At 37.4% G+C, this 15123-nt stretch overlaps 1 protein-coding gene across 1 annotated transcript; it reads left to right on the forward strand.

The window, feature by feature from the left end:
- Positions 1–9011: 9011 nt before the first annotated feature.
- Positions 9012–10106, forward strand: LOC128661298 (gastrula zinc finger protein XlCGF26.1-like; the record flags this gene model as incomplete). The annotated part of the gene is made up of 2 exons (XM_053715568.1): positions 9012–9498; positions 9829–10106. Coding segments are annotated over exons 1-2 (765 nt in total), but the record flags the coding sequence as incomplete, so codon positions are not given.
- Between the last annotated feature and the right edge of the window lie 5017 nt (positions 10107–15123).

Consider the following 15123-nt stretch of genomic DNA (forward strand, 5'->3'; position numbering starts at 1 on the left):
GTCAAAAATATCACCCACAGACTGAAGCTCCCCTCAGCTTCTGCATATTGTGAGGCAGTATCAGACATGGTTCTTGACGCATCTGTATGCTCTGTATCTACCCCCAGAGCTATCTTGCTTTCCTTTAATTTCAGGTAGTCTGACTAATACCGCTGCCAGAGTATTATTCATAACTTTCGCCATGTCTTGTAAAATAAACGCTATGAGCACCCTTGATGTACTTGGCGCCATTTGAGCGTGAGTCGAAGAGTCTGACACGTGGGGAGAGTTAGTCGGCATAACTTCCCCCTTGACAGAATCCTCTGGTAAAATAAACGCTATGGGCGCCCTTGATGTACTTGGCGCCATTTGAGCGTGAGTCCCTGAAGCGGGAGTCAAAGGGTCTGACACGTGGGGAGAGTTAGTCGGCATAACTTCCCCCTCGACAGAATCCTCTGGTGATAATGTTTTTAAAGACAAAAAATGATCTTTATTGCTTAACATGAAATTAGTACATCTGGTACACATTCTAAGATGGGGTTCCACCATGGCTTTTAAACATAATGAACAAGGAGCTTCCTCTATGTCAGACATGTTAGTACAGACTAGTAAGCTTGGAAAACACTTTAAATCAAGTTAACAAGCAAATATAAAAAACGTTATTGTGCCTTTAAGAGAAACAAATTTTGTCAAAATTTGAAAAACAGTGAAAAAAGGCAGTAAATCAAACAAAATTTTTACAGTATATGTAATAAGTTAACAGAGCATTGCACCCACTTGCAAATGGATGATTAACCCCTTAATGCAAAAACCGGATCAAAAAAACGACATAGACGTTTTTTAACAGACACAACAAAACTGCCACAGCTGTGCTGTGGATTACCTTCCCTATAAACGATTTTGGAAGCCTTTTTAGCCCTTTAGAGATGTCCTGTAGTATTCATGGGACTGCTGAGGGAAGCTGAATGATTCATTTTGTAATTTTAACTGCGCATAAAAGCGCTAAAATAGGCCCCTCCCACTCATATTACAACAGTGGAAAGCCTGAGGAAACTGTTTCTAAGCAAAATTTAAGCCAGCCATGTGGAAAAAACTAGGCCCCAATAAGTTTTATCACCAAACATATATAAAAAAACGATTAAACATGCCAGCAAACGTTTTAAATTACACTTTTATAAGAGTATGTATCTCTATTAATAAGCCTGATACCAGTCGCTATCACTGCATTTAAGGCTTTACTTACATTACTCCGGTATCAGCAGTATTTTCTAGCAAATTCCATCCCTAGAAAAATATTAACTGCACATACCTTATTGCAGGAAAACCTGCACGCCATTCCCTCTCTGAAGTTACCTCACTCCTCAGAATATGTGAGAACAGCAATTGATCTTAGTTACTTCTGCTAAGATCATAGAAAACGCAGGCAGATTCTTCTTCTAAATACTGCCTGAGATAAACAGTACACTCCGGTACCATTTAAAAATAACAAACTTTTGATTGAAGAAATAAACTAAGTCTAAAACACCACACTCCTCTTACGACCTCCATCTATGTTGAGAGTTGCAAGAGAATGACTGGGTATGGCAGTTAGGGGAGGAGCTATATAGCAGCTCTGCTGTGGGTGAACTCTTGCAACTTCCTGTTGGGAAGGAGAATATCCCATAAGTAATGGATGATCCGTGGACTGGATACACTTAACAAGAGAAATATTGTTCTGTATTTTGTTATGATAAAGATAAAATATTTCACTTCATATAAGAAACTGAGTTTAAATAAAAAGTCCACTGCATTTATTTAATTTGTTTTCTATATTTTTCATGCTATGTTAATGAATTTAACATTAAGTTCTTTAATTTAAAAAGCCCAATTTAATAAATAATTATAGCATTTTGTAAAATAAATGTTTGTAGCAGAACCAAACAACATTTTGAAGTTTGAGGAGGTCTGTCCAATAATACATTTGTGGGGGTTGTTCCTGTTATTCAATGAGCAATAGATTCTTAAGTATCAGCCAATTAGAATCCTGATTTCCCTATAGGTTTATAATTAACTGTAGAGCCCAGATAAACCATTTTCATTTAATATTAGTGTGAAGCTGCTATTTGCTCCAGTAATAAATATCACTCAGTTTATGGCCCTGTTGTATCAGTCTCATCACATTTACTGATCTAATGATAAATATCTTGTGATCTGCATATTATTTTATTTCTAATGAGGTTATTTTAAAATACATTTCTTATTTCTATTAGCTGCACCTGTTTGTCATCAGAACGTTTATCCCACTGATCTGTGACTGATTCTTGTTTGTTAGTAAAGACCTTAGTAAGTGTATTCTGCACCTTCAGCTGCTGCTGTTTATGTCACATGATCACAGACTTAAAGGGACAGTGTCCTGTGAATTTGTTTTTCCCTTAAAATAACAAGAAACCCCAAATGTTTTTCATCATTTAAATAGAACATATAATTTTCAACAACTTTCCAACTGACTTCTATTATGATATTTTCTTCATTCTCTAGATATCCTTTATTGAAGAAGCTACAATGCACTACTGGGAGCTAGCTGAGCACATAAGGTGAGCCAATGACAAGAGGCTTGTATGTGCCACTAATCAGCAGCTAGGGCACCATAGTGCATTATAAGCTTTGTCACAAAGGTCCCCAAGGGAATAAAGCAGATTTGATAATAGAAGGAAATTGGAAAGTTGTTTAAATTTGAATCAGAAAAGTGTAATTGTGACTTTGCTGTCCCTTTAATGTGTTTCTAATTACTTGTTTTACCGGTGTATAAAATAGTATAAAGTGTATGGGAAATTTTACCTTTAGCTTTATTTTTATGTCAAATAACTGTTTGCTGTTTGTAATTTATTTTCATTATTAAATTGTACACAGCCTTTTAAATGACCTGAGGCTCCGGCTCCTACTTAGCATATGCAGGAGATCACATTATATAAAAATATGAGTCTGTTATTGGCTGTCACATGGTACAGGAGTCTGTTATTGGCTGATAGCTGTCACATGGTACAGGAGTCTGTTATTGGCTGATAGCTGTCACATGGTACAGGTGCAGAACTACATTTACCAGAAAACAATCTACTGCTCTTTTTAAAGTGATGGTAAAGTTGCGCAGTGGTCAAACTGGCATTTGCTTTAGGGAAAAAAAATATTACTTTCATTCATCATTTTTTTTTTATCAATGACATTAAAGTTCTTACAGTTTTAACATTTGATTCCTAGTGTCGCGTATTCCACCCAGCTCTGTGTCATAGATTTTTCTTCTGTGACATTTTCTTTTTCCTCCAGTTGAAATCCTGGCTGTTACGCGACCAGGACTTTAGCTAATCCACCCACTTTATAGCACATGCGCAAGCTATTTTGTAGTGACTTTGTTCATAAACATATAGGCTACCTTGATAAGCGCACAAAACGTTGGAACTTTACCATCACTTTAAATTCATAGTAAGTTTTGTTGCATTGTATTTTTATTATGCATCTGGTGATTTTGTAATTCTGTATTTTATGGTCCTTTTAAATAGACTGAATTTGCCAAAAGAACATCTCATTATATTATCACTCTATGTAAACACAAAAATTCTTTATTTTCTTAACTCTATCCAAGATAACAATTGAAATGAACATTTATGTGCCTATCTCTCCCACACCCCCTTGCATTGTGATTTAAGACAACTCAGTACTGACCAAGAGAAGTTAAAGGGCTGGGGGTGGAGCACATGACAGATACAAAATGTCTGACAGGGAGAATTAGTAGGATGTACAATACCAATACTGCAGTATCCAATTTAACTTATATTTAAACTACTGATATTTAACATTTCTTTCAGGAGAAAATAACATAAAAACACATTTTTTTAGCAGCAGTGTATTTATGATTATTTGACAATGCTGTAGAAATTCTATATTTAAAGCCATGCAGAAATGTTTCCTCCTCAATACACAAATGGTATGTGCCCTTTTGGCAGATATGCATTTTTTATTAATATATATATTACATTCCAGTTTACTGCCCCTTTATGCATGGACTTTCCAGATGCAAGGAGGCATTTTATCTAAGATTTTTACATCTGCATAAAATGTTATACTCTCAGACTAAGATTGCTCAGTGTTTGAAATGAGACATGTTAACTTAAAACTGTTCAGTTTACACTACAGCTGACTTAATTTTGAAATACATACATACAAGCCTAAATCCTGCATTTAACCGGATCTAATGGTATGAGTACCACAGCTTATGGTTCCACCAAGACCATATAGAGTACAGCATTTTCAAAATCCATAAGTACAGCTGACAGATGGGAACATTTGTACACTATATTTGAAGTGGTGCTCTTGGTTGGGGGGAAAAAACAAATATATGTCAACCTTTTAAAAGTACTTTTCTTCATCTAGCCATCTACCCAGATCATTAATCTACAATTTTGAATTCACAGAATTATTTTTGTTTGCACATTTACAAATATGATTCTTTAAAAAGTGATCTCTTAATTTCTGCATTTTTTTCATGCATGACACACACTGTTTATTTAGGTGATGCAATGTGCAGAAATGTTACTTCATGTGAGTGTTTCTGTGGGTGTCTGTGTTTATGTCTTTGTGCTTTTGCGTGTGTCTCTATGAGTGTGTATGTATTTTTTTTCTGTTTGTCTCTCTGTGAGGGTGTGTGTGTATGTCTTTGTGATTTTTCTATGGGTGTCTCTTTGAGGGTGTGTGTATGTATGTCTTTGTGTATTTTCTCTGGATGCCTCTGTGACGGTGGGTGTGTATGTCTCTGTGTTTTCTGTAGATGTCTCTGTGAGGGTGGGTGTGTGTATTTATGTTTGTCTGTGTTTTCTGTGGATGTCTCTGTGAGGGTGTGTATTTTCTGTGGGTGTCTCTGTGAGGGTGTGTTTATGTCTGTGCATTTTCTGTGGGTGTCTCTGTGAGAGTGTTTGTATGTCTGTGTGTTTTCTGTGGATGTCTCAGTGAGGGTGTGTATGTATGTCTTCGTGTGATTTATATGGTTGTCTCTCTGTGTGTGTATGCTTTTGTGTGTTTTCTGTGGGTGGGTGTGTGTGTGTATGTCTGTGTGTTTTCTGAGGCTGTCTCTGTCAGTGTTTCCTTGGGTGTATGTGCAAGTTTGTGTTTGAGTTTGTGTGTGTCCATTGTCTGTTCCTTTTTAGGACATTTTAACCTTACTACTGATTATTCACATCTTTCTAAAGACTTTGAGACTAATGAGACCTTTGTGGAAGTCACCAATCTACAATTTAACCTTTAAATTATTGTTTGGGCAGTTCAGGGCCCTTCCTTTCAGCCACTGCATGCTGTTGTCATCATTTAGTTGGCATCTTCCTTGACAAAAAGATAATCAGAACTCCATATTTTGTTTTCTAAATCTCTTTTTTTGACAAAACTGTAGTCTACCTCATTACTTGTCAGGTCAATGTAAACAAGTGCTGAGTGTCTGTGTGTGTTTGTGTGTTTCTTTGCGTGTCTGATAGAGTGTCTATATGTGAATCCTTATGTGTGAGTGTGTTTCAGTGTATGAATGTGTCTGTGTGTTTCTACCTACTTTACAACATTTCCATGTTTGACTACACTTAAAGGGACAGTCTACTTCAGAATTTGTATTGTTTTAAAAGATAGATAATCTCTTTATAACCCATTCCCCAGTTTTGCATTACCAACACAGTTATATTTATATACTTTTTACCTCTGTGATTATCTTCTATCTAAGCCTCTGCAAACTGCCCCTTTACTTCAGTTCTTTTGACAGACTTGCAGTTAAGCCAATCAGTGCTGGCTCCCAGATAACTTCACGTGCATGAGCACAGTGTTATCTATATGAAACACATGAACTAACACCCTCTAGTGATGAAAAACTGTTAAAATGCATTCTGAAAAGAGGTGGCCTTCAAGGTCTAAGAAATTAGCATATGAACCTCTTAGGTTAAGATTTCAACTAAGAATACCAAGAGAATATAGCAAAATTGGTGATAAAAGTAAATTGGAAAATTGTTTAAAATTACATGCCCTATCTGAATCATGAAAGTTTATTTTGGACTAGACTGTCCCTTTAAGAATAAAGTGCATATACGTTTTAGTTACTTGGTCAAAAATTGCACATGTCAATGGAGGGGGGGCCCTGATGAATGGTTAAGTCAGGGGCCCCAAAATTTCTAGTGGCGGCCCTGATAGCACCCACAGAGCTAACTGTACTAAATGCTTGTGCTGAATCAATAGCACATGTGTAATAACCTAATCAGCTGATCTGTATCACATGAATTGTTGTGTGTGCCTTTATTTATACCATACGTACAGTTAATCAGAACCATTATTTATTATTATCTGTCTAAACCATTTAATATACTTTTTACAGACACGGCCAGAGCACTGAGAGATATCAGGTATTGATGTAACTGGAGTGAATAAGGCAACCTTCTTCCTGAGCACAGACATTGGAGCCTGTTATCAGCATGAACTCATATGTGTTAGGTGAGTAAAATAGATATTATGCTGACTTTAAAGTTAAGGTAAAGTTTTTAGTTTTTGCAGCCTGTATTCTATTCCTCATCTAATATATAGTATGATCACAACTTTTTTTTTTTTAATTAGTATATATATTATTGTTATCAATACACTTTATATTTACAGTCCCGGCCGTTCCTAGCTCCGCCCTCCATGTATTTCCGGATTATTGCCTATATTACGTACAGAGTGGTCCCACCCGCACTGTACGTACTTCAAATGCGCGTTCCCGATTGCCGGAACAATTGCGCATGTGCACCATTCCACATACAACCGATTTGCGCCTGCGTGACCGAAAAAATAAAATAGTAATGTCCAAACCATAATAAGTGTTTACCAAATATACCACTTACTTGAGATCGAATGAAACGAAATTGCAGCGCTTGTTGAATATGTAATCCAAACTGTTTGCAGACGCTGATACTGTTTCAATTTGCTTTACGTAGTAAATATATTCAGGTCTCTAGCGTGATTGCGCATGCGCTAAACTGGAGTGAGCCCGGGTAGGAAGTGAAAGAAATAATGGTAACGCATGCGCAGAACGTCCAGCAATAGTGTGATGTCAAATGACGGCCGCCTAATGGCCAGACTGACTATTCGATGTTTAAAGAACGTGACCAGACAAGAAAAAAAAAAAAAAACGGGCTGATTTTGAAAAGATTAGAAACCGAAATAAAACGGATTATAACTAGGTAAATATATGTAAATAATAAAATTGATGAATGAAAGTACCTCTCATTTTACAAGTATTTGCATTGCCACTAATAGCATTGTGCAAAGTTTACCTACACTTTAATTACTGGGAAAATAGAATAGATCACTCTTAAAACAAATATAAACTATTATATTTATATCTGCATCTTTAAGCACATTTGTGTCAGTGACGTTATAATGAAGGAGCAACCTCCATTGGGCTGAGGAGTTGGGTAAAAAAAAACTACTCCCCCCTCTGTTCTTTTAGACAGATCATGTCCAACAACTGCCTAACCTCACTCCCTGACTTGGTACATTACTCAGAACACCGGCAATTCCACCTTCCCCTGCCCTGACCTCACTCATGGAACTCCCACAACTACACTTATGCCTTCCTTGTTCCCATTTGTGGAACACCCACATCTCCCCAGTGTTCCCCACCCCAGAACCACCACTGATTTGTGTGCTTAATTTTACAGTGAGTATTATGAAACTAATAAAGTTTTTGGCTGTTTATATAAATGGAACCACAGCCAAAAGCTAAAGATTATCATACGGTCACTGCTTCTTACCCTCTCAAAACATCTCACACTGATGATTAGTCTGTGATGATTACGGCATCAGGTTCTCACCCAACTTGTTAAGCATGAGCTGGGCAGGGCTAAATGTGCAGTTGCTTGTGCAATGTTAAATGAGGATGGTAGATGCCACCTCTCTTGCCCAGAATACAGATGTACTTGTTCCCTGGCTGAGAACATTATCCACACGCACCTTGTTTAATGCGACCCTATAACTTATTTTCATCCGTAATCAGTAATTTAGTTTTCTATGATGTAGTAATATTTACATTCTATGTCATCCTTTTTAATTTGTGATTTACAGGTAAGTAAATTAAAAGATTAACAATGGAAGACATTTTTTGAGTAAAAAAAAATGTTTTTTATTGAGATGGATTATATTATAAATTGATAAACATTCTAATTTGTCTTTATTCCATTTCTTTTTATGTAGACAAACACTTGAATAGTTCATATCCATCCTTCACTACAGGAAACATCAGAATGATACCGCAAACTCCAAAAGTCTTAGACACTAATGACTATTCACAAACATTGGGGATATCACAGCAGATATTTAGAGAAGATGGTGAAATGGCAGGAACTGGGAAGCAATCATTGTGTACAGAGAGTAATTTAGTCATCAAACAAGAGGACAACATTTATGACTTATCTAGTGAAATTATTATCCCAGAGGATAGACCACACACATTTACTGAGTTTTCAAATCATATTAAAGAAGGGAGAAGTCTACAGCCTAGCCAAATGATTCATACAAAGGAGAAATCTTTCAAATCTACAGAATGTGAGAGAAGCTTTAGATGGAAGTCCCCTCTACTAGAACACTACAAAATTCACACAGGTGAGAAACCAGACACATATCATGAGTGCGGCAAATGTTTTACACAAATGAGTGATCTGAAAAAGCATGAAAGGTTTCACACAGGGGAAAAGCCTTTCACATGTACAGAGTGTGGAAAAAGTTTTACACAAATAAGTCATCTGAAAAATCATGAAAGGATTCACACAGGGGAAAAGCCTTTCACATGTACAGAGAAATCACAGCAGATATTTAAAGGAGATGGAGAATTGGCAGGAACTGGGCAGCAATCATTATGTACAGAGAGTAATTTAGTGATCAAACAAGAGGACAACATTTATGACTTATCTAGTGAAATGATTATCCCAGAGGATAAACCACACACATTTACTGAGTTTTCAAAACAGTTAAAAGAAGGGGAAAGTCTTAAGTCTAGCCAAATGATTAATACAGATAAGAAACCTTTCAAATGTACAGAATGTGAGAAAAGCTTCACATGTAATTTGCATCTCCTTGAACACCACACAGTTCACACAGTTGTGAAACCTCACCTGTGTACAGAATGTGGGAGATGTTTCACATCTAAAGGAAGCCTTAAGTGTCACAAAAAGACCCACACAGGGGAGAAACCTTTCACATGTAATGAGTGTGGGAGATGTTTCACATCCAAGGGAAATCTCATATCTCATGAAAAGACCCACACAAGGGAGAAACCTTTCATATGCAATGAGTGTGGAAAGTGTTTTACAGAAATGAGTAATCTGAAAAGTCATGAAATGATTCACACAGGAGAAAAGCCTTTCACATGTACAGAGTGTGGAAAAAGTTTTACACAAATAAGTCATCTGAAAAATCATGAAAGGATTCACACAGGGGAAAAGCCTTTCACATGTACAGAGTGTGGAAAATGTTTTACACGAGTGGATTGTCTGAAAACTCATGAAAGGATTCACACGGGAAAAGCCTTCACATGTACAGAGTGTGGAAAAGGTTTTACATGAGTGGATTGTCTGAAAACTCATGAAAGGATTCACACAGGAGAAAAGCCTTTCACATGTACAGAGTGTGGAAAAGGTTTTACACAAGTGGATTATCTGAAAACTCATGAAAGGATTCACACAGGGGTAAAGCCTTTCACATGTACAGAGTGTGAAAAGGTTTTACACAAATGAATGATCTGAAAAAGCATGAAAAGTTTCCCACAGGGGAAAAGCCTTTCACATGTACTGAGTGTGGAAAATGTTTTACACAAAAGAGTAAAACAAAATCATGAAAGGATTCACACTGGAGGAAAGCCTTTCACATGTACAGAGTGTGGGAAATGTTTCACATCCAAGGGAAGTCTCATATATCATGAAAAGACCCACACAGGGGAGAAACCTTTCATGAAAACTCATGAAATTATTCACACAGGGGAAAAGCCTTTCATGTGTGCAGAGTGTGGGAAATGTTTCACTTCTAAAGGAAGCCTTATGTATCATATAAAAACCCACACAGGGGAGAAACCTTTCACATGTAATGAGTGTGGGAAATGTTTCACATCCAAGGGAAGTCTCATATCTCATGAAAAGACCCACACAGGGGAGAAATCTTTCACATGTACAGAGTGTGGAAAAAGTTTTACACATAAGAGTGATCTGAAAAAGCATGAAAGGATTCACACAGGAGAAAAGCCTTTCATGTGTACAGAGTGTGGAAAAAAGTTTTACACAAATGAATGATCTGAAAAAGCATGAAAGGTTTCACACAGGGGAAAAGCCTTTCACATGTACAGAGTGTGGAAAAAGTTTTACACAAATAAGTCATCTGAAAAATCATGAAAGGATTCACACAGGGGAAAAGCCTTTCACATGTACAGAGAAATCACAGCAGATATTTAAAGGAGATGGAGAATTGGCAGGAACTGGGCAGCAATCATTATGTACAGAGAGTAATTTAGTCATCAAACAAGAGGACAACATTTATGACTTATCTAGTGAAATGATTATCCCAGAGGATAAACCACACACATTTACTGAGTTTTCAAAACAGTTAAAAGAAGGGGAAAGTCTTAAGTCTAGCCAAATGATTCATACAGATAAGAAACCTTTCAAATGTACAGAATGTGAGAAAAGCTTCACATGTAATTTGCATCTCCTTGAACACCACACAGTTCACACAGTTGTGAAACCTCACCTGTGTACAGAATGTGGGAGATGTTTCACATCTAAAGGAAGCCTTAAGTGTCACAAAAAGACCCACACAGGGGAGAAACCTTTCACATGTAATGAGTGTGGGAGATGTTTCACATCCAAGGGAAATCTCATATCTCATGAAAAGACCCACACAAGGGAGAAACCTTTCATATGCAATGAGTGTGGAAAGTGTTTTACAGAAATGAGTAATCTGAAAAGTCATGAAATGATTCACACAGGAGAAAAGCCTTTCACATGTACAGAGTGTGGAAAACGTTTTACACAAATAAGTCATCTGAAAAATCATGAAAGGATTCACACAGGGGAAAAGCCTTTCACATGTACAGAGTGTGGAAAAGGTTTTACACGAGTGGATTGTCTGAAAACTCATGAAAGGATTCTCACAGGAAAAGCCTTCACATGTACAGAGTGTGGAAAAGGTTTTACATGAGTGGATTGTCTGAAAACTCATGAAAGGATTCACACAGGAGAAAAGCCTTTCACATGTACAGAGTGTGGAAAAGGTTTTACACAAGTGGATTATCTGAAAACTCATGAAAGGATTCACACAGGGGTAAAGCCTTTCACATGTACAGAGTGTGAAAAGGTTTTACACAAATGAATGATCTGAAAAAGCATGAAAAGTTTCCCACAGGGGAAAAGCCTTTCACATGTACTGAGTGTGGAAAATGTTTTACACAAAAGAGTAAAAAAAAACTCATGAAAGGATTCACACTGGAGGAAAGCCTTTCACATGTACAGAGTGTGGGAAATGTTTCACATCCAAGGGAAGTCTCATATATCATGAAAAGACCCACACAGGGGAGAAACCTTTCATGAAAACTCATGAAATTATTCACACAGGGGAAAAGCCTTTCATGTGTGCAGAGTGTGGGAAATGTTTCACTTCTAAAGGAAGCCTTATGTATCATATAAAAACCCACACAGGGGAGAAACCTTTCACATGTAATGAGTGTGGGAAATGTTTCACATCCAAGGGAAGTCTCATATCTCATGAAAAGACCCACACAGGGGAGAAATCTTTCACATGTACAGAGTGTGGAAAAAGTTTTACACATAAGAGTGATCTGAAAAAGCATGAAAGGATTCACACAGGAGAAAAGCCTTTCATGTGTACAGAGTGTGGAAAAAGTTTTACACAAATGAATGATCTGAAAAAGCATGAAAGGTTTCACACAGGGGAAAAGCCTTTCACATGTACAGAGTGTGGAAAAAGTTTTACACAAATAAGTCATCTGAAAAATCATGAAAGGATTCACACAGGGGAAAAGCCTTTCACATGTACAGAGAAATCACAGCAGATATTTAAAGGAGATGGAGAATTGGCAGGAACTGGGCAGCAATCATTATGTACAGAGAGTAATTTAGTCATCAAACAAGAGGACAACATTTATGACTTATCTAGTGAAATGATTATCCCAGAGGATAAACCACACACATTTACTGAGTTTTCAAAACAGTTAAAAGAAGGGGAAAGTCTTAAGTCTAGCCAAATGATTCATACAGATAAGAAACCTTTCAAATGTACAGAATGTGAGAAAAGCTTCACATGTAATTTGCATCTCCTTGAACACCACACAGTTCACACAGTTGTGAAACCTCACCTGTGTACAGAATGTGGGAGATGTTTCACATCTAAAGGAAGCCTTAAGTGTCACAAAAAGACCCACACAGGGGAGAAACCTTTCACATGTAATGAGTGTGGGAGATGTTTCACATCCAAGGGAAATCTCATATCTCATGAAAAGACCCACACAAGGGAGAAACCTTTCATATGCAATGAGTGTGGAAAGTGTTTTACAGAAATGAGTAATCTGAAAAGTCATGAAATGATTCACACAGGAGAAAAGCCTTTCACATGTACAGAGTGTGGAAAAAGTTTTACACAAATAAGTCATCTGAAAAATCATGAAAGGATTCACACAGGGGAAAAGCCTTTCACATGTACAGAGTGTGGAAAAGGTTTTAGACGAGTGGATTGTCTGAAAACTCATGAAAGGATTCACACGGGAAAAGCCTTCACATGTACAGAGTGTGGAAAAGGTTTTACATGAGTGGATTGTCTGAAAACTCATGAAAGGATTCACACAGGAGAAAAGCCTTTCACATGTACAGAGTGTGGAAAAGGTTTTACACAAGTGGATTATCTGAAAACTCATGAAAGGATTCACACAGGGGTAAAGCCTTTCACATGTACAGAGTGTGAAAAAGTTTTACACAAATGAATGATCTGAAAAAGCATGAAAAGTTTCCCACAGGGGAAAAGCCTTTCACATGTACTGAATGTGGAAAATGTTTTACACAAAAGAGTAAAAAAAACTCATGAAAGGATTCACACTGGAGGAAAGCCTTTCACATGTACAGAGTGTGGGAAATGTTTCACATCCAAGGGAAGTCTCATATATCATGAAAAGACCCACACAGGGGAGAAACCTTTTATGAAAACTCATGAAATTATTCACACAGGGGAAAAGCCTTTCATGTGTGCAGAGTGTGGGAAATGTTTCACTTCTAAAGGAAGCCTTATGTATCATATAAAAACCCACACAGGGGAGAAACCTTTCACATGTAATGAGTGTGGGAAATGTTTCACATCCAAGGGAAGTCTCATATCTCATGAAAAGACCCACACAGGGGAGAAATCTTTCACATGTACAGAGTGTGGAAAAAGTTTTACACATAAGAGTGATCTGAAAAAGCATGAAAGGATTCACACAGGAGAAAAGCCTTTCATGTGTACAGAGTGTGGAAAATGTTTTACACAAATGAATGAACTGAAAAAGCATGAAAGGTTCACACAGGGGAAAAGCCTTTCACATGTACTGAGTGTGGAAAATGTTTTACAGAAAAGGGTAGTCTGAAAAATCATGAAAGGATTCACACAGGAGAAAAGCCTTTCATGTGTACAGAGTGTGGAAAAAGATTTACACAAATGTATTGTCTGAAAACTCATGCAAGGATTCACACAGGGGAAAAGCCTTTCACATGTACAGAGTGTGGGAAATGTTTTACAGAAAAGGGTAGTCTGAAAGCTCATGAAAGGATTCACACAGGGGAAAAGCCTTTCACATGTACAGAGTGTGGGAAATGTTTCACACAGGGGAGAAACCTTTCACGTTTAATGAGTGTGGGAGATGTTTCACATCCAAGGGAAGTCTCACAAATCAGGAAAAGACCCACACAGGGGAAAAACCTTTCACATGTACAGAGTGTGGAAAAAGTTTTACAAAAATGTCTAATCTGAAAACTCATGAAATGATTCACAAGGGAAGAAATCTTTCACATGTTTAGAAAGTGGGAAAAAAGTTTTTTCTCTTGCAAGATGTATCGAGTCCACGGATTCATCCAATACTTGTGGGATATTCTCCTTCCCAACAGGGAGTGGCAAAGAGAGCACCCACTGCAGAGCTGTCTATATAGCTCCACCCCCCAGTCATTCTCTTTGCCAGATCTAAGCAATAGGAAGGGTAAAGTGAGTGTGGTGACAAAAATGTTAGTTTTTATTTTCTTAAGCAAAAGTTTGTTATTTTAAATGGTACCGGTGTGTACTATTCACTCTCTAGCAGAAAAGGGATGAAGATTTCTGCAAGGAGGTTGATGATCTTAGCACTTTGTAACTAAGATCCACTTCTGTTCCCACAGAGGCTGAGGAGTACAGGAAAACTTCAGTTGGGGGAACGGTTTGCAGGCTAAACTGCATTGAGGTATGTTCAGTCAATTTCTCTTGTAAGGTGTATCCAGTCCTCGGATTCATCCATTACTTGTGGGATATTCTCCTTCCCAACAGGAAGCTGCAAGAGGATCACCCACAGCAGAGCTGTCTATATAGCTCCTCCCCTAACTGCCACCTCCAGTCATTCTCTTGCAGCTCTCGACAAGGGAAGTATCAAGAGAGATGTGGTGAATTAGTGTAGTTTATTTTCAATCAAAAGTTTGTTATTTTTAAACGGTACCGGCGTTGTACTGTTTTTTACCTCAGGCAGAAACTGAGGTTTTTGATGATCTTAGCAGGTTGTAACTAAGGTCCACTGCTGTTCTCACACATAACTGAAGAGTATGGGAAAACTTCAGTTGGGAGAACGGCCTGCAGAATTAACTGCCCTGAGGTATGTTCAGTATATTTTTTTCTAGAGGAATAATAAGAACTAGAAAATGCTGACAGTGCCTGATATATTTAAGGTAAGCCTGATTGCAGTGATTTAATAACGACTGGCATCATGCTTGCAGTAAAGGGTAATTTTCATATTACTTTCTATTATGGCTTAGTAAACGTTTGCATATACATAAGGAATGTTTTTTTTACTGAGGGTGATAAATCTTTATTTGGGGCCTAGTTTTCCACATGGCTGACTAGATT

The sequence above is a fragment of the Bombina bombina genome, chromosome 5, assembly GCF_027579735.1.
Source record: "Bombina bombina isolate aBomBom1 chromosome 5, aBomBom1.pri, whole genome shotgun sequence".
NCBI lineage: Eukaryota > Metazoa > Chordata > Amphibia > Anura > Bombinatoridae > Bombina > Bombina bombina.